The sequence below is a fragment of the Etheostoma cragini genome, chromosome 21, assembly GCF_013103735.1.
Source record: "Etheostoma cragini isolate CJK2018 chromosome 21, CSU_Ecrag_1.0, whole genome shotgun sequence".
NCBI lineage: Eukaryota > Metazoa > Chordata > Actinopteri > Perciformes > Percidae > Etheostoma > Etheostoma cragini.
The window spans coordinates 14,996,876-15,022,352 of NC_048427.1; the positions used below are offsets into that span (position 1 = coordinate 14,996,876).

Sequence of the window (25,477 nt, forward strand, 5' to 3'; positions counted from 1 at the left end):
TTTATTAGAGAGAATAGAAAACCACTTCACTTCCTTCCTAAACATGCAAGTCATCCAAATCGCTTATCTTTAGAAAAGCCCCGTCAACTTATAAAGTGAAGCCATAAAGTCCTGGTATAAACTTGTCGACTGAATCACATACACACAAACTATGTCAGCTAGACTGCGTCTCTACTGGCGTATATGCCGCTCCAGATCGCCCACCTTCTTTCAGGCTGTGATAGACAAGTCTGTCATGATCCATCATCAGTACTGTCTTCTCCATGTCTTCTCCCATTAGGGGAGAGCCCGGGGGGGAGGCCTCAAAGGACAGGCAATGGTTGGTGTCCAGCATTATCATTCAGAATGGAGATAAATTATTTTAACATTAAACGCATCATTCAAAAGCGGTTCTCCTGAAATCTCAAACGTTGGCAGTTTTGGCTGAAGAGGGGACGAAAGAAGAATCCTTGATGTGTCCAAACTGCAACAGCTGTCCCTTCAATTAGCTGTCCCCTTTCCAAGGGAAGGACAGGCATCAAATGCTTCGGAAGACCCCCACACAAGTCAAATGATATCTCCTTTTAAAACAAAACGTGAAGGAAAAATGCTGCTGCTGCCTCTCCTCTTTTCTCCAAGCACCTCTCTCTCTCTCTCTCCTGTATCAGAGAAATCGATTAGTCCGTCTCTCTTTTTCTCTCTTCTTCCTCCTGCTCTCTCCTTCCCTTGCAGTGGCAGCCGACGAGTCACGACAGCGCTGCTCTGCAAAGGTTTCCCAGAGAGAGAGAGAGGGGGGCGGGGAAGAAATCCACAGGGCGAGTCGTGGACGAAAAGAACAAGGGAGCGGAGGAAACTGAAAAGACGCCAGTGGCGGAGGAAAAGTGGCAAAAGGGAGCTCGGCAGACAGATTGCCCAGAGAGACTGCTCTGAGACTGCTCTGACACAAACACACAAACACACAAACACACAGACACACAGACACACACACACCTCAGCTGTTGTCATTCATTTACTGTTATGGCTGCCATATGCTAACCCCTCCCTGTCAAACATGCACACAGACATAGCAAACAGAACAAAATCAGAGCATTACCAAGGAGACAATCTGTTCTTAAACTATTTCTAGATAGAATAAGTTTTCTCTCAAAAACGGTGACGGAAAAAAACTTGTATTGGATGAGCGTAAACAGCAGTAACGGTTGTCAGTGATGACCTCATCCAACATAATCGACCTTTGTTATAGATACTTTGGTAAATCTGATACTGGGATGAATCACACACACCATCTCATACAGAGTAATTGATTGATACCCAATCAGCACTGCAACTGTGAAATGTTTTTTGCCCTTTCTGCCCTTGAGGAAAGGCATCTCATTTAGACAGGGACTCTATGAAATATGTTCTGAGAGGGAATGAGACTCCTATTGGACTGGTGCGACTGAAGAATCAAAGCTGATGCTTCCTAATAATCCTATCGGGGAAACTCAGATTTTTTTGCGGTCCAGTCCCACCACCAAACTGTGGCTCCTGCATAATGCTGATGTTAAACCCGGTCCCTGGCCGCACCCTCCCCCCTCTCTCCACTCTGTTTTAAATAGCAAGGCCAGCTGGCCGTAAGGGGGCTATATTCAGCTTAGTATCACCTGTGCGCTCGCAGGGTAAGGTTACTCTGAGGCACACACTGCCTGCAAATACACATGCACTTTTCTTTTTTTTTTTTTTACTTTTAAGCCGCTTTCAAAGGGCTGAATCAATGTTTTATGATACATGACACAATGGGAGATACAATGCTTTCATACCTTACACTTCACTATACATACAGTACATAGAGCTGGGCTGCACGATATGAGGAAACTATGCAATAATGTTGTTGAATATTGCATAGTAACATATTACTTGAGCTAAATAAACAGATGTTTAAGTCTACTTAGTTCTGTTGCTCTCAGTGTTGTGCTGTAATACAACATTGCTGTAGTTTAAAACAAATGAAAGGAAATCATTTCCAACATTTTTTATTGGACAAATTGAACATTGAATTGAATATGAAAGGCACCACTAAAAAAATGACAATTACAATTATAAAGTGCAGTTTTCAACTGATATTTTCTTTCAACTAATAGAAAATCTCTAAGTGTCTTTAGCGGTATGTTGCAGCTTTCGCAATGTGAATATTGCGCCAGTTGATATTGCGATGACAAAAAAAACAATACATTGTGCAGCCCTTACAGAGAGAGGTCAACCTTTTAATAAAACAAAGGCCTGAGTATAAATATCAAATCAATCAAAACTCAGCACCCTGTGTGATATCATGGCAGACCAGTACAAAACACACAGACAGACAGACAGACAGACAGCACCTTGAACAAACGGTGACTGTTGTCTACAATAACTGTCTGTTATGTGTGTGTGATTAAAGTCCACCTGCTGTTATGATTCACAGTCTGAGCAGGAACCAAAGAGATGACAACGCACAAGGATTAGGATGTCGCCGTGTGGGTTGAGCCAATCTCAGCAACACACACATCATCAACAACTGACACACAGCATGCCAAACATGTTTGTTTTCATGGAACAATTATCCTGAATTTTCACTTTAGTTTTTTGCAACTGCAATTGAACAACTCTAATTCTGTGATTCAATCTGTGTTTCCCACATAACAAAATACATGGGGCCTTGATTTAAATGTCAATATAAACATTATGAGAGGACGCCAATATAAAGCCTGGTTTGTTTGATAACTGTCATCGTAACCTTCCACCGACGGCAGGGTAAACCAGCAGTTTGCAGGGGAGTTTTTTATTGTTTTAGGGCTTAGTTGCAACAGTGTGTGGGAAGTTCTTTCTCGTGACTTGACTACACCTACATTAGTACTGGGTGTGGATGGAGGACTAAGTATCTTTAGGAACTATTAGGTCTACAGCCATGCGAGCGGTTCTGTGGGGCTGCACATAGGCACAGCTGTTCGAAAAACAAGATATTTAACGCCAAATAACATTTTTCTTTCACTGCGCTTGGTGCTCTGCTGCTCCACTTTTTCATAGGTGGTGTTCTGTGTAACCGAGTAGTATATAAATATATTCCAGCAGCGCTCCCAATTAACAAATGGTACATTTTGTGGCGGAGTGCGCTCTGCCGCTCAAAGACTTGTATTTCCGACGGTGCCCAATGTGTTTGTGAGAGAGAGAGAGAGAGAGAGAGAGAGAGAGAGAGAGAGAGAGGGGGGGGGGGCATCCAGCCCCCAAAAGACTAAATAAATTTGTGGTGGCAAATGTTAATTGTGTGGCGAGCTGCCACAAATAAATTAATGTGTGGGAATCACTGGAACCAAATTGAAAAATATTGCCATAGCTAGTGAATGGCTAAAAACAGCACAAAGACCATGAACTATGACATGCTTGATTTCCAGGAGGGTTGCCAATGGTTAAAATGTACACCACTCAGAGATGCTCACAAGTCTCTGAGCTTGAGTCCAAGTCAAGTCTCTCTTGCTGCTCAGAGCACTGCATAGCTATACATAAGGAATTTAAAGTATATTTTATGCCTTCTACTTCATACAGTATCAGCTTTGATTAGTTGTTAGTTATATAATCAGTGTAAAAAGGCTATTGCAATATTACAAAAAACACCAGGAATGCTTTACTTTTAAAGTCAACAAATGTATTTTGCCTTGTAACATGAACATACTGTTCAGTAACGACCAAATTTTAAGGTTCTCAGGGTATCAGGAAAGAATTGCTAAAATGCACACTATTTTTCACTTGCAGAGCACAACCGTGTAATGTGCACTGCATCTACAACCATCAAAAGCCTATAAACTACTGTAAGTTAACACATCCCCCAGACTCTCAAACCCAGTGTAACGTTAGCTTAATACAGCTGTAGCGTTATGATCAATATTAAACTTGCAGCCAGCGGGACATAAATGATTATGTAGCGTTAAATTCCCCGAAAAGTTTGGCAAACAACCAAACGCTGATTCATCTTTTCAAAACATCTAGTGAAGTGAAAGTTAACCTGCCGTAGGTCGTAGCTAAAGCTAGAAGCAAGCTAACGTTAGATGGCCAATGCTGAGCTGAACCTGTTTGCTAAACTATCAGGGTGTGTTTTCAGGTGCCCGATAAATCCTATACCTTGATTCCACATATTAAGGATTCAGCAATTCTTTTGTTTGGCCATGGTGTTCTGAGGTTTTTAAAGCCAATGTTTCTGATGAATGGCACTGCAGCGGTGGACATGTGTGTTGTCCTCTCTAATGTGTGGCCGGTGTCCACGCACAGCAGATATGTTAGGTAGGTGGCTCATAAGTTACGCAGGGAGGGGAAAATAACATTCAGCTCATCAGATATTTCTTAAAAATAAAGATTGTTCCGGAGTCCCACATCTCTAGTCCAGTCGAGTCTGAAGTCTTTTGAGGACGAGTCTCAAGTCAAGTCTGAAGTCTCTGTGTGCATGTGGCCTAAGTGCGGCTTGAGTCTAAGCTCAAGTCGCCATCCCTGATACCAGTACTATTAATATATGACGTTTTTGCATGCTGTTTGTATATAGGATTCTAGTCCCAACCACTACATTTAGCAGTGATGTTAACCTTTAGCAAGAGAAATTAGCTGTCATGGTTCTGGCTTCAGGAACATTCCAGTGAAGCTATTTGGCCTTGGTCTCTCTTTATCTGGCACTAAAAAAAAAACATTTCTGGGAATTAAAAAAAAGACTGCTGTGTGCGCAAGCAGACAGGATATAATGACTCTATGAAGGTCTTGGCGAAAAAGTGACTCAAAGACATCCTGTGGATGTGTAAATTAATGGAAAACTCACACACAGCTTCCAGTTGGTCATTATAGTTTGGACTATGGGGAGCATAAACATCTTTAACCCTCATGTTGTCCTCGGGTCAAAATGACCCGTTTTCCTATATCAATGTTCTTTTGTCAATGTTAATTACCCAAAATAACATGATGGAATCCACACAACGCTCTTTGGCAAATACAAATCTCTACTTTCATTAATTTTTTTGGGGTATCTTATTCAATTTTCTAGCATTTGAAAAAAATTGAAGTAGTTTTGAAATAGTATCCATCAACATACATTGCTTTAATAAAAGTCTAAATAATTCCTAATTTCTTTTTTTCTAACTTAAACATAAGGTATAATTACCTCTAAATTAGGTTTATTGACCGTAAATTCCAAAAATAACTGTAAAACTTAAGTTAATAAGTCAGTGATATGTAGCGTTGAAAACGTCAAAAAAGTGACAAACACTGAAAAAAAAGTCAAAAGCGTTGAAAAAGGGGACAAAATCATAAGAAAAAGTTAAATACATCAATAAAAAGCATCAACAGAAGTGTTGATTTTCAATTTTGACAGGAAGACAACACAAGGGTTAAAGGTTAAATTGGTTTGCTGATAGTAAAGTAGTACAGTTGCTATTGGTAATGAGACAGCCAAGCAGCTGCAAAACATGAGCTCTTATTGATGTATTTTTATCTTAATAAATTTCCGAAGTTAAGGTTATAAAGTCACAACAGCATGAATCTTTTCTTTTTTTCTTTTTTTTTCTACCCTGGTCTTGGAACATCATGACCCTCTTGGCACAGAGTGTCCTTCAGCCGGACCTGCCCAAAACAATTACCTACCACATTCCATTTTTCTTCCCACAACAATTAGTAGTTTCCGCAAACCTCCCCCAATCTCCACCAACAAACAAGACCAGGCAAGCCGGATTCAGGCAAACCACACAAATAAATACACATACTATATTTGCACATGGCAGTCTACAGCATTGGCAGAGTGAATGAATATGTACTTTGGAAACCAGTCTCTCCCTAACAATACGGTGGTAAATAAGGTCTGATTTATGACCAAAGTGTTTGTGTACCATGGCATCAGTTTTAAAAGAAATTGGGAAAATATGACATGCCCTCTCTTCACTCAGTACTGACCAACATGTGGCAGTAACACCGGCAATCAAAAAGTGTCAAGCATCCAGAGCTGGCATCAAATAATTGTTTAGAATCTTAGGCATGTTTAATTGTTCTTTTCCAGATGTTTACTCACATAAATGACATTATTCTAGGGCTGGGCTATAGGATATGAATAGCGACCAAATGATTTTAAAATGTCCATTGTATGTCTTTTTCTACATTGTTTTTATTGCAATGTTAAAAAAAAGATTGGCTGAACTGCATAACAATCCTGTTCAGGGTTAAACATAAACACACACACACACAAACATACACACACACAAGTGAGGAGTATTACTGGGTGTATTGTCACTATGTTACCCAAGTTTCTGTACAAATAACTAAACAATACCTTTTCCGATGCCTTAGTTTGGGGAATACTGTGTGGAGATATATATATATATATATATATATATATATATATATACACACACACACACACACACACATATATAAATATATATATATATATATATCTCCACACAGTGTTCCCAAAACTAAGGCATCGGAAAAGGTATTGTTTAGTTATTTGTACAGAAACTTGGGTAACATAGTGACAATACACCCAGTAATACTCCTCACTTGTGTTTTCCCAGGTTGTCCTGAGTTTTGTGGCCTTCTGTTGACAAGCAAGTTTACCAAAAGACAGATGGATAAGGCATGTACCAAATACATGAACCAAACAGAAACCTGACCTGTTGAGAAACCAGTCAAGCCGTGCACCAATCTGCCACAGGTCAGACCATCCATTAACATTCCAGCAGGGAAAACAGAAGGTGTTTTTTCCTTTACTTCCTGGTTGCCCACAGCCACTCTTCTGTGGAATTTGCTAGCACTGTTTGCATTTGGCTGTGACTTAACACTGACATCAGGCCCGGGACTTCTGAGTGTTGAGCCCCTGAACTGCACAGAGACACAGCCTGAGGTATGTAGTTAACGATATCTGAACCGAGGCGCTCACACTGAGAAGACTGGTGGCTGCACGCCAGCTATGCGTGTAATCATAGGGAAAGAATGTGGAATCTGGAAGAAAACCCTAATGTATAGCAAGCATCTCTTAATCACTTACTGTACTCTACTTACTCTGTGCTTGTACTGGAAGAGGTGAACTCTCCACTGGAAGCTTTTAAGCCCAATTTGCAAGCGTTTGCAGAAGAAGATACTGTACAAGTCCGTCTTAATATCAGATGTATAATCCCTATCTGATCCAATGCTGCACTTCAGTTTTTGTTTTATTCTGTTAGTTAACAAAGAATGGTCTACTACCATTATCTGCTTTAACGGCAGTTCGCAATAGTAACATAATATGCAGGGAAAATGACTGATAGGGAAACTGTAAAATGGCTAAGAGTGCAAAAACAAATTTGGAGGGATATGCAAATGCCCTTCATTAGTAGAGGTCCAGGGTCTAGAGAAAGGTAGGGAAGCGCTTTATAAATGCAGTCCCTTAGTATGCATGCACTTCTATGTGATTTTTGTATAGTCTAGTCAGGATGCAGTTTTTCCCTAAGATACTATGTACAAAACATATCACATTTTTCTATGTCATACTGATGTCTTGGCCATAGTGTGGTATCTTGGGTTTAAATATTGTAATCCATTTATCCATCATCTAACTTCTGTGAAGTGTTGGACTGAGCAGAATTATATTTTACTTTAAGGGTGATAAAGAGAAACTTCACATGATTAGTACGGTTTTAGGAAGCTAAAAACAAGCACACCAATATCAACTGAGCTTTCAGCACATGTGCACAACCCAAACATTCAAAGCCATATGAACACTGGCAACTGTTGTTAATAAAGAACAAAGGTAATGAGGCAAAGTAACAGAGACCTTTCTACATAGTTAAAGGTTCTTTGTTGAGTAGCCATTGACCAGTCTGCAGCAGCACCCATCACCATGTTGCACCTTGTCAATAAAATGCAGTCCAACTATAGTCTAATTGTATACTGTTGAAGGAGAGAAAAGCGTTGTTGTTGAATGAAAAAGAGAGGCATAGGCCAGCTGGCAGCTGTTGGCATCTGGTAACATAAACCTTCCCTGTTAACCAGAAAGAACTGAAGGAAGGATGAAGGAGGAGGAGGAAGAAGAGGAGAAGGAGGAGGAGGCGAGGTGAGATCATGTTCAGCAAAGGAGATTTTTTCAGAGAGGAAAGGAGGCTGAGAGAGAAGAAAAACAGAGGGTTAGAGCAAGAGAGGGCTGTTCACTGTCCAGTGATGACGGCTTTCTAACAAACTGTTAAGTAACTTCAACATCTGAAAATCATTTTTAGTGTAACAAAGCCCCTAAATTTCTGCCCCACTCCGAGAGGAAACAGGGCTTTCTTTTCTCATTTACAACTGGTTTCCATTTCAGTCCTACAACAACAGACTCCTGAGCAGACTGGCTGCAACAAAAGCCGGCCAAAGCCAATTCAAACGAGAGAAAAGAGAATCAAAAACAACAACTACAAAAGTTGAAGTGAGGGCAAGAGCATATGTACTGGAAGCGGGCAGAGAGGTTTTTTTCCCCCCTAAATATGAGAGAATCCCTCTGATACTGAACGGGATGTGTGTGTTCTTGCTGGTGTTTTCCTTAAGGTTGTTCTTTGTGGTTTTATAGGCCTCTTCTTACTGCCTTCCCCTCCTCTCCTCTTTCTGTTTCTGTGTATAACATCTAATAAAATTAATTTGCTTCAATAAACAAAATGACAGTTTGTAATAGACACTGACCTTTAAATGGGACACAGGTTTCTATTTTATCAAAATTTAAGTGTGACGCTGACGATAAAACGATTTGTACTTGTAACAGAATTTCATGGAAAGAGAATTTTTCTTTTTTAACACATACTTCCCCCCCTCCATGGTGATTGCTTCTCTATATTTATAGAACTTTAGACAAAGTTAATATTTTCAAGGTACTGCACACACCATTTTTGCCTATCTTTTCCACAAAACATGAACATTGGCTTGTTTTTAATCAAGCTACCACATTACTGAAGGTACAAACAAAGACACAGACCTGTTCAAAACGTAAGCATTATAATGACGAGCGATTGAGTGGCTACGACTAGTCCCTGATGACCATGAGCATTTTAATCCAAGCATAAAACAACCGTGTTCTTCAGTCTGGTCTGACAGCGGGCACACACTGGTGGCCATGTTCTGGAGAGGGAGAGTGACAAACTGATGAGCCGAGCCCTCTGAGTTTCCCCTGGAATCTCTGGAGTCTGGCGACACTGTTGATGCTATCCTCTGTTATCAGCAAAGTTTCCGGTTTCTGGGCGAAAAAGACTGTTGATTCCTACACTTACTAGAACATGCAACTGTTCTTCAATGTCTGACATCTGTTAAAATAAGAAGCTTTCTTTTTTAAACTCAGTTTTATCCTGACAAATCTTGACATGTGAATGAATATGTTTTACTTGTAGCCTATCAAGTTCTTCTTGATAACTATAGTACAGCATTGCTTCCACTTCATGCTATCAACACCAAATTCTCTCCTGCACATAGCTTAGCATCTGAGTCACTCTAACGGCACAACCAGCTCACAGTGATCCCTGCTACATTCATCAGCTAATGTGAAGTGTGCCTTATTTGGTGTAATCAAGTGAGTCACAGCCTAATGGCTGTTCTATTATTCAGAAACACCAGAGCATGTTGAGTTGGAGACAAAGCACCAAGTAAACCAGCTAGAGGATACATGCCTTTGGTTAGTGTGGTTGTTTCAGCAGCAGCTACTTTTAACTGTGTGTGTGCATTAATACACCTCAGAAACCATCATTCCCATATTTTAAAAACAGAGGCTTTGTAGTGGATACTAGGGGTGGGAAAAATAATCGATTCTTTGATCCATCGCGATTCTCTCTAGAACGATTCAATACTCAATTTTGATAAGTTAATAATCGATTTAAAAAAATGTGGTGATTTTTATTTAAAAGTAGGTCTCTCCAGACAAGTACAAATCAGCCAGCGGACACATCCACAGTCAGCCCCCAGCCAGCTAGCAACCATCCACTATCATTACAGCCCCGGCCCACGGACACATCCACAGTCAGCCCCCAGCCAGCTAGCAACCATCCACTATCATTACAGCCCCGACCCACGGACACATCCACAGTCAGCCCCCAGCTAGCTAGCAACCATCCACTATCATTACAGCCCCGACCCACGGACACATCCACAGTCAGCCCCCAGCCAGCTAGCAGCCATCCCGGTCTACACTTAACTCCGGTGCTAAGGACGCTAATGTCAGATAACTGAACCGTCGGGAAACAGACCCAGGCACCCGAATCAGAACAGCTGTCATTCATAACGTTACACCTCTGTTAGCGTTACCGGTGCCGCTGCCTTCTCACTCCGCGCCACAGGTTCGTGGAGTGTCATGATTTCAGTTTCGTTCTGCATATAATTACAGCCCTAGTGGATTCTGTTGCTTTTATTAAGCAGAGTAATTATTAGAAAATTTATGCTACAAAATCACCCTTTATTAAAAGCAAAAACTAGTAAATCCAGTACCTTTTTCTAATCTCCCCCTTTAGAAGCTGTAACACTATGTTTTGCAACCCACAATACTGATTACAAATTTGCACACGGGCGCCAGGGTAGCCCTTCTGGTAGAGGTTCACTCCTCGGGTTTGACTCCAACCTGCGGCCCTTTGCTGCATGTCATTCCCAGTGATGGAAATATCGATGTTATAAAATAAAAGCGTTACTAACGGCGTTACTTTTTTCAGTAACGAGTAATCTAATTGACTACCCTTCCCATCTTAATAGCGCTGTTACCGTTACTGCCAAAAAATGCGGTGCGTTACTATGATTGAAGCTGTTTTTGTCATCAGACCAACTTGATCTCTAAGCCAAGATGCAAAGACTGTTTTCTTCCTTGGTTAGTGGGCCATGCAAAGACGAGCGCATAAATTCTGACGATTGGCCGAGGTTGAGTAAAATTTAAATGGTTAGCCATTCAGAGGTAGAGTTGGGCGGGTGTTCGTAAGCACGCTTAGTCAGACACATAACGAACAACACAAGCAAGTCAGTCACATAGACAGTTAAAGAATCTCAGTCAACGAGAGACAGGTATAGCGTTATGAAATGAATGGGGCTGGATATACATATACACGTTGTGTGCATGAAATGTCTGTATCTTCACTGCGCTGTATTTTCATGAACTATGATATTCTGGCCATGGGTCACATCTCTCGCAGGTCCAGGTCCTGGTCCAGGCCCAAGTCCAGCAGCTCTGTCTCACACGCTATTACTCTACCGACTGAAGTTGGTTGCATTCATAACTTCAATTCAATTACATTTTGGATTCAATTCAATTTTATTTATAGCATAAATTACAAGAGTTATCTCGAGACACTTAACAGATAGAGTAGGTCTAGACACACAGGACCCAACAGTTCTAGTAGTTTCCTCCAGAGCAAGCAACAGTGCGACAGTGGTGAGGAAAAACTTCCTTTTAGGCAGAAACCTGGGACAGACCCAGGGTCTTGTTAGGCGGTGTCGGACGGGCCGGTTGGGGTTAGAATGAAGAGTGGAAATAACAAAAATTGAAAAAATAGTAGTTTGTAGCAGTTCTTTGTAGTAGTTCATGGCATAGCAGGGCACTGTGCGGCATTACAAGGCACAGCAGGACGTAGCTGGGCACCTTCTTCTGTGTTCTTAGCCTTGGCCGCCGCGATAGCAAAGTTACCCGCGGAAACACTGGTACAAATACAGGTTTGCCCCTCATATTTAACAATAAACAGTTGTGTTAAAAAATTTAAACAATTAAAACTGAAGACAAATGTCAGAAGTGTGGACCGGCGACCGCTGTGTGGCCGGGCGCCGAGAGTAGACGAGAGAGAGTAGAGGAGAGATCCAACACAACTGCAAACAACATTGCAGCAGATGCAGGGACATTAGCACCGGTGCGTCCTAGAAGTCAAAATCGTGATCACGATTAAAATTTGATTAATTGTGCAGCCCTAGAGTGTATGTATGTGTTTTTCATTTTTGCTGCCTAACAATCATTATTTAAGTTTGCCCAGTTGTGGCCTGTTGAACGGGCAAAAACATTTCAAAAGTTCCAAAACACCTATGTTGTGTATCAATCCACTAGACATAATATCTACAGACATGGCATTTGATTTGAGGCTTGTCTCACTTTGTCCCACAGCAACATTAAAATAGTTTAGATGTGTGTACATTGGTTCTGTTAATAAATAAATAAATATTGTATTAAGAGTCCATTTCACTCTAATATTCAGATTTATCATAAACAATTGAACATGTATTTTAAGTTCCATTACAGAGATGTGAGGGTGATGTCACATTTGAGCATTTAAAAATGTACTTTTAGGAACCCATTAGTAACTTTCTGAAGTAACTTATTACTTTTATAATTTGTAACAGAGTATCTAATTTAGTTACTTTTTGGAAGAAGTAACTTGTAACTAATTACTTTTTAAAAGTAACTTTCCCAACACTGGTCATTCCCACTCTTTCTCCCCTTTTAAGTCTTCAGCTGTCCTATACAAATAAAGGCTTAAAATTCCCCAAAAAATATCTTGAAAATAATGTGCGTATGTGAGTGTGGGCTGCAGCTGTTGCCGAATCACATACCACAACCTTTACAACAAAGGAAATATACAGATGTTTATAGACTTAAACATGTGTGTAGTGTGATATCTGTGAATGGTAAAATGTGTGCTTGCATGCTCAGCTGCTCCATGTTTTAAGACTGTAGTGTGCTTGCATGTTATAAGATATGTGTGTGTGCTTGTGCGTCTTTAAAGATCACTGAGCTACATGAGTAGGCTTGTACTTGTGGGAGGTGCAGGCCCCGTGTTGTTGTAGCAGACCTACAGAGCTGAAAAAGCGCTTTTCTTTAGCTTTAGGCTACATATCTGAGTGAGACTGTTTGGCTTGGCTCTCTCACCTCTCATTATCTAAAAAGGAATTTGCTGGATCACAAATCAAAGATGCAAGTGTGTTTGTGCTTGTTGAAATACTGTGCCATCAGGACACACTGTGAAAATGGAAGGCTAATAAAGCCTGTAAGTGCATGTCCAGGTCTCAGCAGTGACATGAGAAGTATAGTGTGTTTTTGTGTGTACTGGTTAGTCATGCGTAGTAGGTGCTGCATAAATACGTCGCCTGTATGTTTACAGTGTTAGACTGAAAGCTGTTTACATTCACCAAAAACGATGACATTTTCTCTTCTGCTGTTTAGATTCAGCCCGTTCCCTAATGTTCCTGGAAGCTGAGGTTAGTGCTGCAGTTGTACATATGTCAACACGAAGACATCACTTTATCACCAAATACACATTCAAACATTTTTTTAAGTAAATGTACGTACTCAAATTGCAATTACCATTGTCTTGAGAATAAGGAGATTACCTAGTGCTATGGCAGAGTGCCAGGGAGAGTGACAAAGAGACATGCAGCTGGATTGTGTTTGCTTTAGCTGCTGTGTTTGAATTAGATTGAAAGACAATTCCTTCCTTCTTTCTTTCCTTCTTCTTTTCTCCCTTCTTTCCTCCTGCCCTTCCTTCCTTGCCATGTCCAGTTCTGGTCTTATCTTTTAATTCTTTAGTTCTTTATACTCTTATTTTACATTTCTTCATTCCTTTCTCTCCACGCTTATTCCTCCTCTTTCTTGATATCTATCAGTATCTCTCTCACTCATTCTTCCCTCTTCTCTCCCCTCCCCTCCCCTCCTACTCTCAGCCTGACAGTGTGTTGTTGAGACTCCGTTGCTGGCTGGCTGCCTCCCAATCTGTTACATAACAGTACCATCAGCCTCCCTGAATCACTGCTGAGCCAGGCTAGCCGCGGCAAGCCTATATCTTGCCATCTTAAACGCTGCCCAGCAGCAAAGAGTCTGTCTCTGTTGGTTCAGACTACTTTTGCGTTTCTATTATTTTTGATGGCAAACTGATCATTTCTGGATCCACTTGAGCAGAGCACAGCACTATGACACAACACATAATACTGCAGTGTAAACTGTGGCCCATCTATTGTCATTTTGCAAGGGCGGGGACGATGAGGGACGTGATCTTTATCTCTCTATGTTTTTAAGCCTGGATGTTGTCATCAACCAAGTGCCAAACCTAGCTTGACTCTGCCAGCTCCTTACCCTCAACATTTAGCCCCACAGTCTCTGGTCTGGCTTTAATTTTTGTTAATCCTAATTTCCGTGTGGCAACCCAGCTGGAATTCCTAACTGGTATCTGGTGTGCGTGTGTGTCTTTGTGCAGTGAAGTCTCAAAACAGTCAATAAAAAGCACGGTAGTCAAGTCACACTTTGATGTTAGTACAGTTATCAGGTAGTTTTTTGGCAGTTAACAGATCATCTGGCTCGGCTATAGCTCTGTGTTTGTCCCTCTGCTTCGGTTTTGCCACTGATTCTGACTTAATGTCCTGCCCACAACACAGTATGGCTATCTGTTACTGGGTATTATGTTGAACATTTCTAATTGATTAAATAAATGCTTAAAGCATTTTAAAAAACTTTTGTGTTGCAGTTTGTAACAAATCTTAATTTTGACATAAAGATTTAAATTTTCTTTGTAAATGCATTTCAGTTTCAAGAATCAGTTATCGGTTTCAATAATCGGTATCTGCCTTTAAAAAACTGTATTGTAGATCCCTAATTCTTAGTCTACACCAGTTGGTATTAACTGTCCTGTGTTTCTGCAACAAGTTTTCAGTCAAATCAGCTAACGTTTGTTTTGGTTGGAACTAAAAGCTGCAGACTCTCAAGCCACAGTGGCACATGATTACAAATCACTGGCTTCCTGAGGACAGTGCTGGCACACAAAACCCTGTCTCTTTTCATTTATCATTTACAATCCTCTCTCTAGTCTCTGTAGTAGTAGCAGTAGATTCAGGACTGTGTAATTATTGCATTTTGATTGTGATTTTAACTCGATTTCAACAATTACGAAAACAATGTAATCGAGAAAAATTATTATTTTGCACACCATGTTTTGCAAGTAAACTCTTATTTTGTCTTGTGTTCTGAAAAGTGTTTTTTTTAAGTCAATTAATGCACATTTTGCCAAACATCTGCGAGTTATCAAATTAAACAATCATGATTTCAATATTGACCAAAAACAATTGTGATTATAAGTTTTACCATAATCAGCAGCCCTTTGTAGGTGTCACTTTCATCGATAAGCCCAATTTATCAACCACACCTTTTTGACCAGTTTAACACCTCCCTGCTCCGCCCGGCCTAAGGAGAGTTCCCCACGAGCCTGACCTCACTGCCCCGCCTGTTGACTTTTGTTTTGGAACCCTGAAAACATTTACAGTGGGGAGAACAAGTTTTTCGATACACTGCCGATTTTTCAGGTTTTCCTACGTCCAAAGCACATGGAGGTCTGTAATTTTTTTCATAGGTACACTTAAACTGTGTGGGACGGAATCCAAAACAAAAATCCAGAAAATCCCATTGTATGATTTTTTCAATAATTAATTAGCACTTTATTGCATGACATAAGTATTGTCATGCAAATAATCCGCAAGAAGCATCTCAAGATCCTGGAGTGGCCTAGCCAGTCTCCAGACCTGAAACTAACAGAAGATCTTTGGAGGGAGCTGAGAGTCCGTATTGCCCCGCGTCAGCCCCGAAACCTGAAGGATCTGGAAAAGGTCTGTATGGAGGCGTGGGCCAAAATCCCTACCTGGTCAAGAACTACAGGAAATGTATGATCTCTGAAGTTGCAAACAAAAGGTTTCTGAACCAAAGTTCTGCTTTTCTGAAGTATCAAATACTTATTTCATGCAATAAAATGCAAATTGTTTAAAAATCATACAATGGGATTTTCTGGATTTTTGTTTTAGATTCCATCTCTCACAGTTGAAGTGTACCTTCAGACCTCTACATGCTTTGTAAGTAGGTAAACCTGCAAAATCAGCAGTTTATCAAATACTAGTTCTCCCCACTCTACATTACACACTAATTAATTTAATCTTATAAAAGAAACTGCACAGTGAACATCATTAAATGAGTTGGTAACATCTTGACATTTGCAGTTTATTTCTTCTTTCAATATTATATTTCACCTGTTGCTGTTAAAATCTACACCTGATTATGCAAGCTTCCAGCACAACTGGGATAAAGATTATCAGTCTCTCTCTAGTGCTGTATTTTTTTACAGGAAAGAATGTTTGAAATTACTGCGATCAATTTTGCAGCTATGCATGAAGAGCAGCCTTTTACATACAAACAACAACAGCACACCAACACTTCAGACTCCAGTGTCAATACACCTAACAATCACTGATGCCCGCAAGCGCTCACACCACACCTGTAGTAACAAAAGATCAGCTTAAGATAGACATGACAAGTAACTTTCACTCAACGTCAGAACTTTTTTAACACACACACAAAGACATGATAGCAGAAGACAGCGTACTCAAATGAACTTTACCTGATGTGATAGCCATATCCCTCTGCACCATGCTGAAAGGAAGTTTCACCCTCCTGACCAAATTAGCGATTCATGCTCCCGACACAAGCACAAGGAGTAACGTGAAAACAACACAACAGTGGAAGTAGTTGAAGAAGTCCAGCAAGAAAAAAAGCCACATTAAACACGTTTTTCCTCTCACCGGCAGCTGATACTCCACAGGTTGCAGTGCACCTCACATTCCCTTTCTGTGGAGTGTCTTTCTCCAAGTGTGTGCACGCCCGGACAGAGAAGGCGTGTGTAGGTCCGCGTGTCCGCCCCTTTTTGCTCCTTGGATAACAACAAGGTCCACCCAAAGGTTTCCTATCGCTCTGTGGCAATAACTCCCTCCCCCAGGGGCTTGACAATTAAAAACATTGGGTCACTACTCTGCACTCTATCAGCCGGTTAAGAAGTAAAAAAGAAAAAATAAAAAGAACAAAAACAAGGTGGTGACAAGCCTTACCTCCTTAAGTAAAGTAACACCCACCCCTTTCCTTTCTTTCTTGCTTCTTATTTTCCCCTCTCTAAAAAGTTATGCAATACTCCCATTTCAGACACGGCCTCCCCCTCCTCCCTTCTTTCCTTTCTTCCTCCTTTTGCTGCGGCCCACACGCCCACACTGGCTTCTCTGGCTCAAAGTTTTGAATGGTTTCAGTGACATTATCATGGCACGGCTGCTTTGGTTTGCTGTGGAACAATTCAGAGGCAGGTTTGTGATGGGTGGGCATGACGGGTTGTTTAAATGTAAAGCCTCTTATGTCCTAAATCAAAAAATGACTTTATTGGCATTGAAGTTCTGATAACTATGAGGACTGAGGAAGGAACCTTGAGCACACAATTTCCAACCTGGTGCCAGAGATACAGTTTGGATAAGATAGGGCATTCCATTATCGTTAACAGCCAATGATGAATGCATGCGGAAGTGCGCATACATTGCGCACAGTTGCTGCAGGCACTCCTGCAGCAACATGTCTGTTTCTGGCTAGCAGAATGAAATGTGTAAGTAATGGCCAGCAAGACCTGGGGTTGTTTAAATTTGGGAGCGGTGGCCTTAGGCTGCGTGAGAGAGCCCATGCCTTTGTGTGTGTCTGTGAGGCAAACAGGGACGTGTGACTAGTAGACCCAGGACCAATCTTAAACATTTCTTCAACAATGTAAACTTCACTTGATTTATTGTTCATGTAAAATAAATAATGTATCTCATCCACTGCAGTCTGTGGTTAAAGTTAATTGTACTGTGCATCAACTTCTTTTTCTACAGTTGTTTTTTATTGTATGTGTTATTGTGCATTAATCTCTGCAACTGTTGCACACCCCATAAAAACGGTAAAACATTTACTGGCCCAGCCTTGCCTAACCCTTCCTCTGCTAACAGGTCAACTTACTGTGAATCCACACAATGGCCAACGCCCAGCTGGTACCAATGGCCACTGTGGCTGACTCTTCTGATGATGCAAGGTGTTAAAAAAAAGTTATACGATCCCAGGTATGAACAATGCTCTGATAGCTCTGCTTATCTAAATGACTGTGTCTAACTTGGTGGCAGAATCATTTGGACGCTTTGTTTTATGAAAGACGTTAAGCGGTTTTGGCTCAACACTGAGGGTGCATTCGCACTAGATGTGTTTTGAGCAGTTTAGTTGAACCTGGTCAGGTGAGAAAGATCCTATTTAATCTTATCACGTGGTAATAAACAGCTCCACCAAGTCATCTGAAAGTGCTTGTCTTGATCTTTAATCTACCAAGTGTGTGTTTTTTTTTGTGTGTTTTTTTTCGACGTGGATCAGAACCCACAACAGGAAACAACCTTGAAACATGTTTTAGAAGTATAAGAAGACAGATATTAACATCTGCAAGCAAGAAGTTGCTGGTGCTTAGGAAAGCATCAACAACAACAACAACAACAACAACAAAACAAGAAGAACCACGGACTAACTGCAACTGCAACTTAAACTTTGAGTGGTTGGGACTTTCATTAATAGGCTCTAATTCACTTATCTGGTTGATGAAGCTAAACCAATTTAACAAATAATTGCAGCGAAGTCAACTTTTTCACGATGGGTCAAACCAAAGGAAGCTGCTGCACAGGGTACCAAGTACTCTAAGATACAGAGTCCTACAGAGTCTTACTTCCACACAGCAAACGGGCAGCACAGTCTAATCTACTGTACCAGAGGTCAACGCAGAGAAGCAAACCAATTAGGAGCCGCATCTTCTTCACTGCCTTCTTTCTTGAGACTTCACTGCGCACACACACGCATGCACGCACGCACGCACGCACGCACGCACACGCGCACACACGCCTGAGCACTAACATCTCAATGTGTCCAACTCTGCAGTGAGGTAGGTTCTCCACTGACTGCTGACGTACAGACACACCTGAACGCTACATAGGGTTTGTCACGTAGCGGACTATTACTAGGGCAGTAATGACCCTACATACCACCAACTGTAGCATTCATATTTTCAATTTGTTTGGTCATCAGATGAGGTTGGAATATTCTGGTGCAAAACAATTTGAGCCTGTATGACAAAATATGGGATTAAAGTAGGGCTGGATGATTAATCGAAAATGTATCACAATCAAATTTCTGTAGCTGTTAGACGTAATTTTTTCCATGAGGATAATTTTTATAAACTAAAATGTGACTTTTTTTACAAGACATTATTATTTCAAGCAATGTGTGCTTTCATTTCAACATTATACTTTTTCAATAAATAGCCATAATAGTTCACGCTTTGTATTATGAATTGTGTTCTAATTATGTTATATACTTATTTTAAAACAACAAAAATAAGCACTTTTACATAGGAAAACATAACTCACCTTCAATATTTGAGCCTATTTTTAGGACAAACCTTGCAAATGAACTATGAGGACAAAAAAAGAAAAAATCACAATTCCTTTTTTTTTATTATTGTTGTTAATTTATTATCTAGGTAAAATGTGAAATTAATCGTGATTTAGATTTTAGGTTCTATCGCGCAGCCCTAGATTAAAGCTCCGGTGATTGTAACAAACAAAAAGTACACGAAGGCCTCACCATTCTTTCTCTCCTGCAGAGGGCGTGGGGTGGGTGCAGGCTGGAGGGACAGCTCCTGAAGCTCACTGGTCACTGCCTCGCTCTGAGGGCTCGGGGCCAAGCCTGGCGTCCCAGCGACTTCCATGCTTCCACAACTCGGCTCCTCCCTTCTCTGTGCGTGTAGTGTTGCCATGGGGACTGGGAGACCTGTAGCAAAAGATAGGACATAAGTAGTTGAACTAGAACAGAGCCCGTTAAAAATGTGCTTACTTGATTACTTGGCCTGTGGTATTGCTGCTTGTAGAAATCTTCAAAACCGAATTACACCCCAAAATAACTTACAGAAGGACCCCAAGACCACTTGATATGCAACGCCACTGTTTAGCCTACAACTGTATTTACCTGACAGAGAACGCACCTGGCCCATTAAGAGAGCTAATTAGCACATAACTGCGTATCTATATATATATATACAAACACACACACACACACACACACACACATAAATATACATACATACATACATAGTCTCGTGTCCTATGATCGTTAACGAATTTAGCACTTGTTAATGTTCATTTCCATACAGGTTTAGTGGCTTGACGCTTAACGGTGAAGTATGGATTTGATCCATGAGGGTATTTTGGTGACTTAACCCAACCCAGGGCAATTCTGATGAAAACTGCTCAAGTGAGTTGTTCAAAACCTTTTTTTTAGTAAACTCTGTGTACACAAACAGTGTTCTCAATAGTCCAGTTCATGTGTGTAGCGAAAACAAGAATGCTGTCAATTTTAAAAGGAGTGCTTCCGTCCTAATTATGCTTTAAAACAAAAGTTTGACTTGGTTACATTCACAAAAAGACCTTAGGTTGCATTTTGGCGAGAGGTATGCTGTAAGACAACAACTGCCAGTATAGTTAATCACTTAAGCAGTTACGCTGCAACCAGTTATACTTTACTGGTTTACAGTAAAAAATAAACTGTAAAATATAAAATGCACCGCATGCTGTGGGTTTGGATTAGTTTCATTTCAATCTAATTTAAAACAGCAGCGCAGCAGTTAATATGCTTTGGGACTTTAGACAAAGAAAAATGTCAGTACTGATGCAGCATTTTATTATCAGACAGCATATTCTTGTTGGGTAATGTCTGTCTCTAATGCAAAATAGAAAACATCAGGTCATCACTGCATCACATTCAATAACATAACCAATAGCCATTTGCCAGTTTGCATGAGTGCATCCATAGATGGAACTCAGAGGAAAAAGTCACAGCTTTTACTGCTATCTTGAGCAATGTGGCACCAGTTTGTCAGTTTGTAAATTGTGGAGGTGTTTACTGTATTGTACTGCAGAAGTGGTATTGCTGGTAAATATGAGGATCTAATCTATAAAACCTTAGGCTCTGCTTAATTCCAGTAGCTCAGTCCGTAGGGAGTTGGGTTGGGAACCAGAGGGTCGTTGATTTTAAAATCCCAATTCGGATCAAAGCACAGAGTATGGATTGGTGGCTGCAGAGATGCCTCCTGGGCGCTGCCAGGTGGTCTTGAACAAGACTCCGTACCCACCTCCTCATCCCCCCCATCCCCCCCCATCCATCCATCCGCCCCTCACCGGTCCAGCACTGGCAACCCACTCACTCTGAAATCTCTCCATTTGTGCATAAATAGGTCCTGAGCATGTATGTGTATTTCAGGCGCAGTGATTTCTAACAAAACAGAGTGTAATTGTAATTTCCCCACTATGGATCAATAAACAGTATAAATTATTATTATTTGTTGTTGTTCCCCACAAAGGCTTTGTTTTATTACTTCATCATTGAGAAGGGTTAGTCTTCAACGCACAGCAAGTCAAGTATTCAACAAAGCCACAAACTAAAAAAGAAAGATAAATAGTACTTGCGGCACTTTTACAGACTACGAGTCCAAAAGCTGGCCCAAGGAAACTGAGGCTGGAGGCTAAGGAAATAAATTAGCCATCAGGGAAGAATTTGAATGTTTGAGCTTTTACAACTGTTGCTGTGGCTTCTGCTTTAAAAAGGCAGAACTTTACCCCCTTTTTCCTTCTTAACAACCTCAGTGCAATTTCCATACCTTTAAACCCTGTAATAACTTACCCTCAGAGCTGGAGGTATTTCATAAAACAAGCTAAAACAAAAAGTGCATGTCTGTGTGTGCTTTGTGTTGCATTTTGCTGCAAGACAAATTCCCCCGTTGGGGACTATTAGGGTAAAGTGGTAAGTTAAAATGGGGCCTATTGTTCAGAGACTCAAGTCAGTGATGGTCAGGACATTTTACACATATATGAAAACTAAAATATTGACAGGAAAATGACAAAACCACTTCCATAAATAAAGCCATAAAGAATTTGTGGTAGCAGTATTGACCATTGGTCCAGGTATAGACCACTACTTAGTAAAGACTTTTAGCTACAATTGTAGCTATGTCATTCTGGGCTCAAGTCCAAAATGAATGAATATTGTAGATTTTCTAAAGCAGCCAAATAGCATTATCCCTTCTTTCATTGTATGTGCTTTACCGGATGTGATTTACCAAAATGTCTACTGTGTTAAAGGCTTGCTATTCATTTTGAGGAAAGGAAAATGTTGAGCAATAACATGTTAAGAAATGTGACACACTTTAATTTAGAATAACCACTAAGCCTGCACGATATTGGAAAGCGACATTGCAATATTTTTTCCCCTGCAATATAAATATGTTGAGATATGAAAAAAGAAAAAGTAATTTTTTAAAGATGACATATATAGCTCTACTTGGGGGGGGGGGGGGGTGTAACTGGTTACCGTCCTTCATAAACAGGCCCAGTGACTTGGGCAGCACATCACTAATGTTGTTTACAAAGGCAGGCCTGCTGCTGGGTTGTGTGTGTTGATCTCTCTCTCTGTTTTGCCTATATGTGTTTTCAAGCAGTGGGGTTTCGATGGGGAGTCTGAAGTTAGTGCACAACGGACATTAAAACAATGAGGCAGTGTTGTCTGAGATGTCGCTCTTCTCTCTCACAAAATCATCCAGTGCACTAACTACCTACCTATTCACATCTATGAATAGCTGCACACTTACCACATGAGACGCTAAATGTTCACTTGTGTCACAGGCCTTAGGATGTCTGCACATTTTGTCATTTAAGACCTTTTGTAATGCTTGCTACAATAAAATAAAATGACAATATTTTTGAGAATATGTGACTGCAGGCCTATTGGAACGCAGGTGATTGGGCATACTTCCCATGTTCCCAAGTTTCGCAATCTCCTCTAGCCTGTAGGGCAGGGTATCTGTTTTTGATAGCAAGTTTTTGGTACCAAAAAGATTATAGTTTTGATACCTTTTTCGGAATGTAAAACATTTTTAATGTTTTATTTTATTTTTTTATTTAACAAAAAGCCTACGTTTTCAAATGTTAACTGACCTGAATAATATACAATTTACGGTGATACCACTTTAAAACTTTGATACTTAATGCTACATACAGGAGATTCCAGTCAGTACCAAACAAGTACTGAGGCTGTACAGACTTAGCTCCACTGACCTGTGAACTTGTTCAGCCTCAAAATGTTTCTTAAGAAAGACATCAATTTGTCATAGGGGTTCATGCCTATATAGACATGATGGTGATATCAAAACCCTTTGCTGCCTTTGCATGACAGCATCGGTGAGCATAACCTCAAAAAAGGGCTCTAATTGAGCAGCAAAAGCATAAGGACATGAGTTCTGCATGTACATTTTAGCCAAAGCATAACAATCTTGAAATCACATTTTACAGATGTTCACAACCAAAACAAGTTTAGCAAAGGAAGTCACAAGTTTATATGCACTGACTGATAAAAACAAACCAGGAAACTGGTTTAGAAAGAGAAGGAAATAACATGACAGTGAAATTTAGTGGTGCTAAAATTTAAAAATAAGGGTCAGATAGCTGCAGTATGGCAAACCATTTCTGGAGAGAAATTTGCCAGTACCTTGACTAACACTGAATAATGCATTACTGGCATATACAATAGGCCACACTGTATGCTTGATAACAGTCCAGCTATCATGATTTGACAGAGAGATAATGTCCAAAGCGGCTTCAAAACAGCATGTGATCTCTGTGTGACACATCACTTCAAGAACATATCTCCTGTTCACAAGAATCTGAAAGTATATGGGGGTTTATAGGTCTATTGTAATAATCTACTTTAGCAGGGCCCGGGAGTCTACAGTGACCTAGATATAAAGGTGTTATACAGTTAATCCACCCGACCATTTCAAATAGATGGCTTTCCAGAGATGCTAACTTTATTCTTACTTTCCCAACAGAGTGCTGCTGTTCAGACATGCAGTGTGTACTGTTGTGGTGAAATGCATTGAAAAGAGACACAAGGTAGTCCACCATTCCTCTCTACACGCCCACACTAGCCAGATATGTACCACAATTAATCGGGTACACAGAGGCACACACGTCCTGACAGCCACGAGATTTCACCAAGAGACACAAAAGAAAGCACAACAAAGAATAGCACATAATTCCAGTTAGCAGCAGCAAGGTAAAGGATGTGGTTCCTACCTGGACTGGCATAAACTAGGCTGTATGGAAACCAGGATTGCTGCTTACCTGTAGAACTAAATCTTGGAGGGGCGTTTTCCCATTTCAGCAGGACGGAGCTTTGAACGGTTCTGTTAAAGAAAAGAAAAAAGCACAGCTTCAACAAAGAGTAACAATATCTTATTCTGCCACTTTCTTTTTTATTCTTGCCCACGAATTATGACGTTGAGCAGCAGTGTCGATATTAGTGTAACCATGGCATGTGCACAAAGGCCCTCATGGAGTAAAAGAGGTTAAAAAAAGAATAGTGAGAACTGATCATATGGGTTAGACGAATCCACGTTGCAGGAGGCCTTTCTACATTTGTCATGGGGCAGCAGCCTACAGCTGTCACTGTCCAAAACACAGACATGCTAAGCTATTGTTAGCTTGTCTGGGTGGGAGTTAACCTGATGTCTAAACGTACGTTAAAGTGAGGCTATTATGTAAAAAAAAAACACAAACAAACGCCATAATTAACGTGAAATGTTACCAACTATAGAATAACGTCCTTAATACTGACGCTGGCTACGTTTGAAAGCTGTTCGGCATCCCTGTTGACTGCAGACAGTCAGACATCCCAAGTTAGCTATCTAACGTTAGCATGCTATGTCTACCAAGCATTACAACAAACCACTAGCTAGCTGTTCAGCGTAGTTTCTGTCTGTCACGTTACGGTTTTCTCTGATGGGGAAGCTGGCGATAGACGCGACGCTATCATTGTAAAGTTACTAAATGTATTCGCGCTTACTTTTCATGGTTGCCACTTGTGTGTTGTGTCTGTAAGGATAAACGGCGTTGACATCACACCGCCACTTCCGAACCACAAAGGAAACTTTAACCGGAAAACCCTCCTCCGCGTGGGACGCAAAGACCCACTTCCTTCACGACACCTTAATAACCAGTTTACTACTAAATACGCTACTTCTCTGTAATAGAAGGTGCACAGCAGAGTCATGTCCGCATATGCCTGACACAATAATGTCTCTAATATTAGCCTAGATGTAGCATTTAACGTTAACGTAAAAAAAAGTAAGAAAATAACTGATAGGTAAATGTATGCAGCTACAACTGTACACACACCCTGAACAGTCTCTGTCTCCATCTAGTGTCAAACTACATGAAGTCCCTTGGCTACTTCAAGAGGCAAAGCAAGCTGTCTGCATTTTTTACCATCATTTTACCAAAATAAAGTGCATTCCAGGGGATTAGAATTTTAACAAGAGGTTAATGTGTTGAAAGTTTTTTTTAGTAGCCTACCTTACAACTACTTTTGTTCAGTTTTCACATAAAGAGACAAATCGTTCATTTCTTACTGTCAAGCACAAAGGACTGTAGTCTAACTAACTAAAATGCAGAACATTACTGTTTTATGCTTTTCAACCTATATTTTAACATTGAATAAGTGACTGTGTTTTTTATTAAATGTGGAAGTGATTGACATATCATGAATAAAAACAAACTGTGGTAGGAAGGGTTGGAGAAGAAGAGTTGGAGAAGAAGTTAAAGTGTG

At 40.5% G+C, this 25,477-nt stretch overlaps 1 protein-coding gene across 12 annotated transcripts in view; it reads right to left on the minus strand.

Moving 5' to 3' along the window:
- mrtfab (myocardin related transcription factor Ab) overlaps positions 1 to 25,477 on the minus strand; it is a 59,869-nt gene that overhangs the window by 25,940 nt on the left and 8,452 nt on the right. For 2 of the 12 annotated variants that reach the window (XM_034859724.1, XM_034859728.1), the window contains exons 1-3: positions 24,716 to 24,899; positions 23,995 to 24,056; positions 19,409 to 19,594 (exon numbers count right to left, since the gene is read on the minus strand). In XM_034859724.1, coding sequence (XP_034715615.1) covers positions 19,409 to 19,580 — 172 coding nt within the window. In that variant the 5' untranslated portion in view covers positions 19,581 to 19,594; positions 23,995 to 24,056; positions 24,716 to 24,899. Of the gene's footprint in view, positions 1 to 204; positions 865 to 1,262; positions 1,266 to 12,402; positions 12,409 to 16,343; positions 16,775 to 19,408; positions 19,595 to 23,994; positions 24,057 to 24,457; positions 24,587 to 24,715; positions 24,904 to 25,477 lie in introns of those variants that run through there. The other 10 variants (XM_034859733.1, XM_034859726.1, XM_034859720.1 and 7 more) reach the window with 9 other exon arrangements.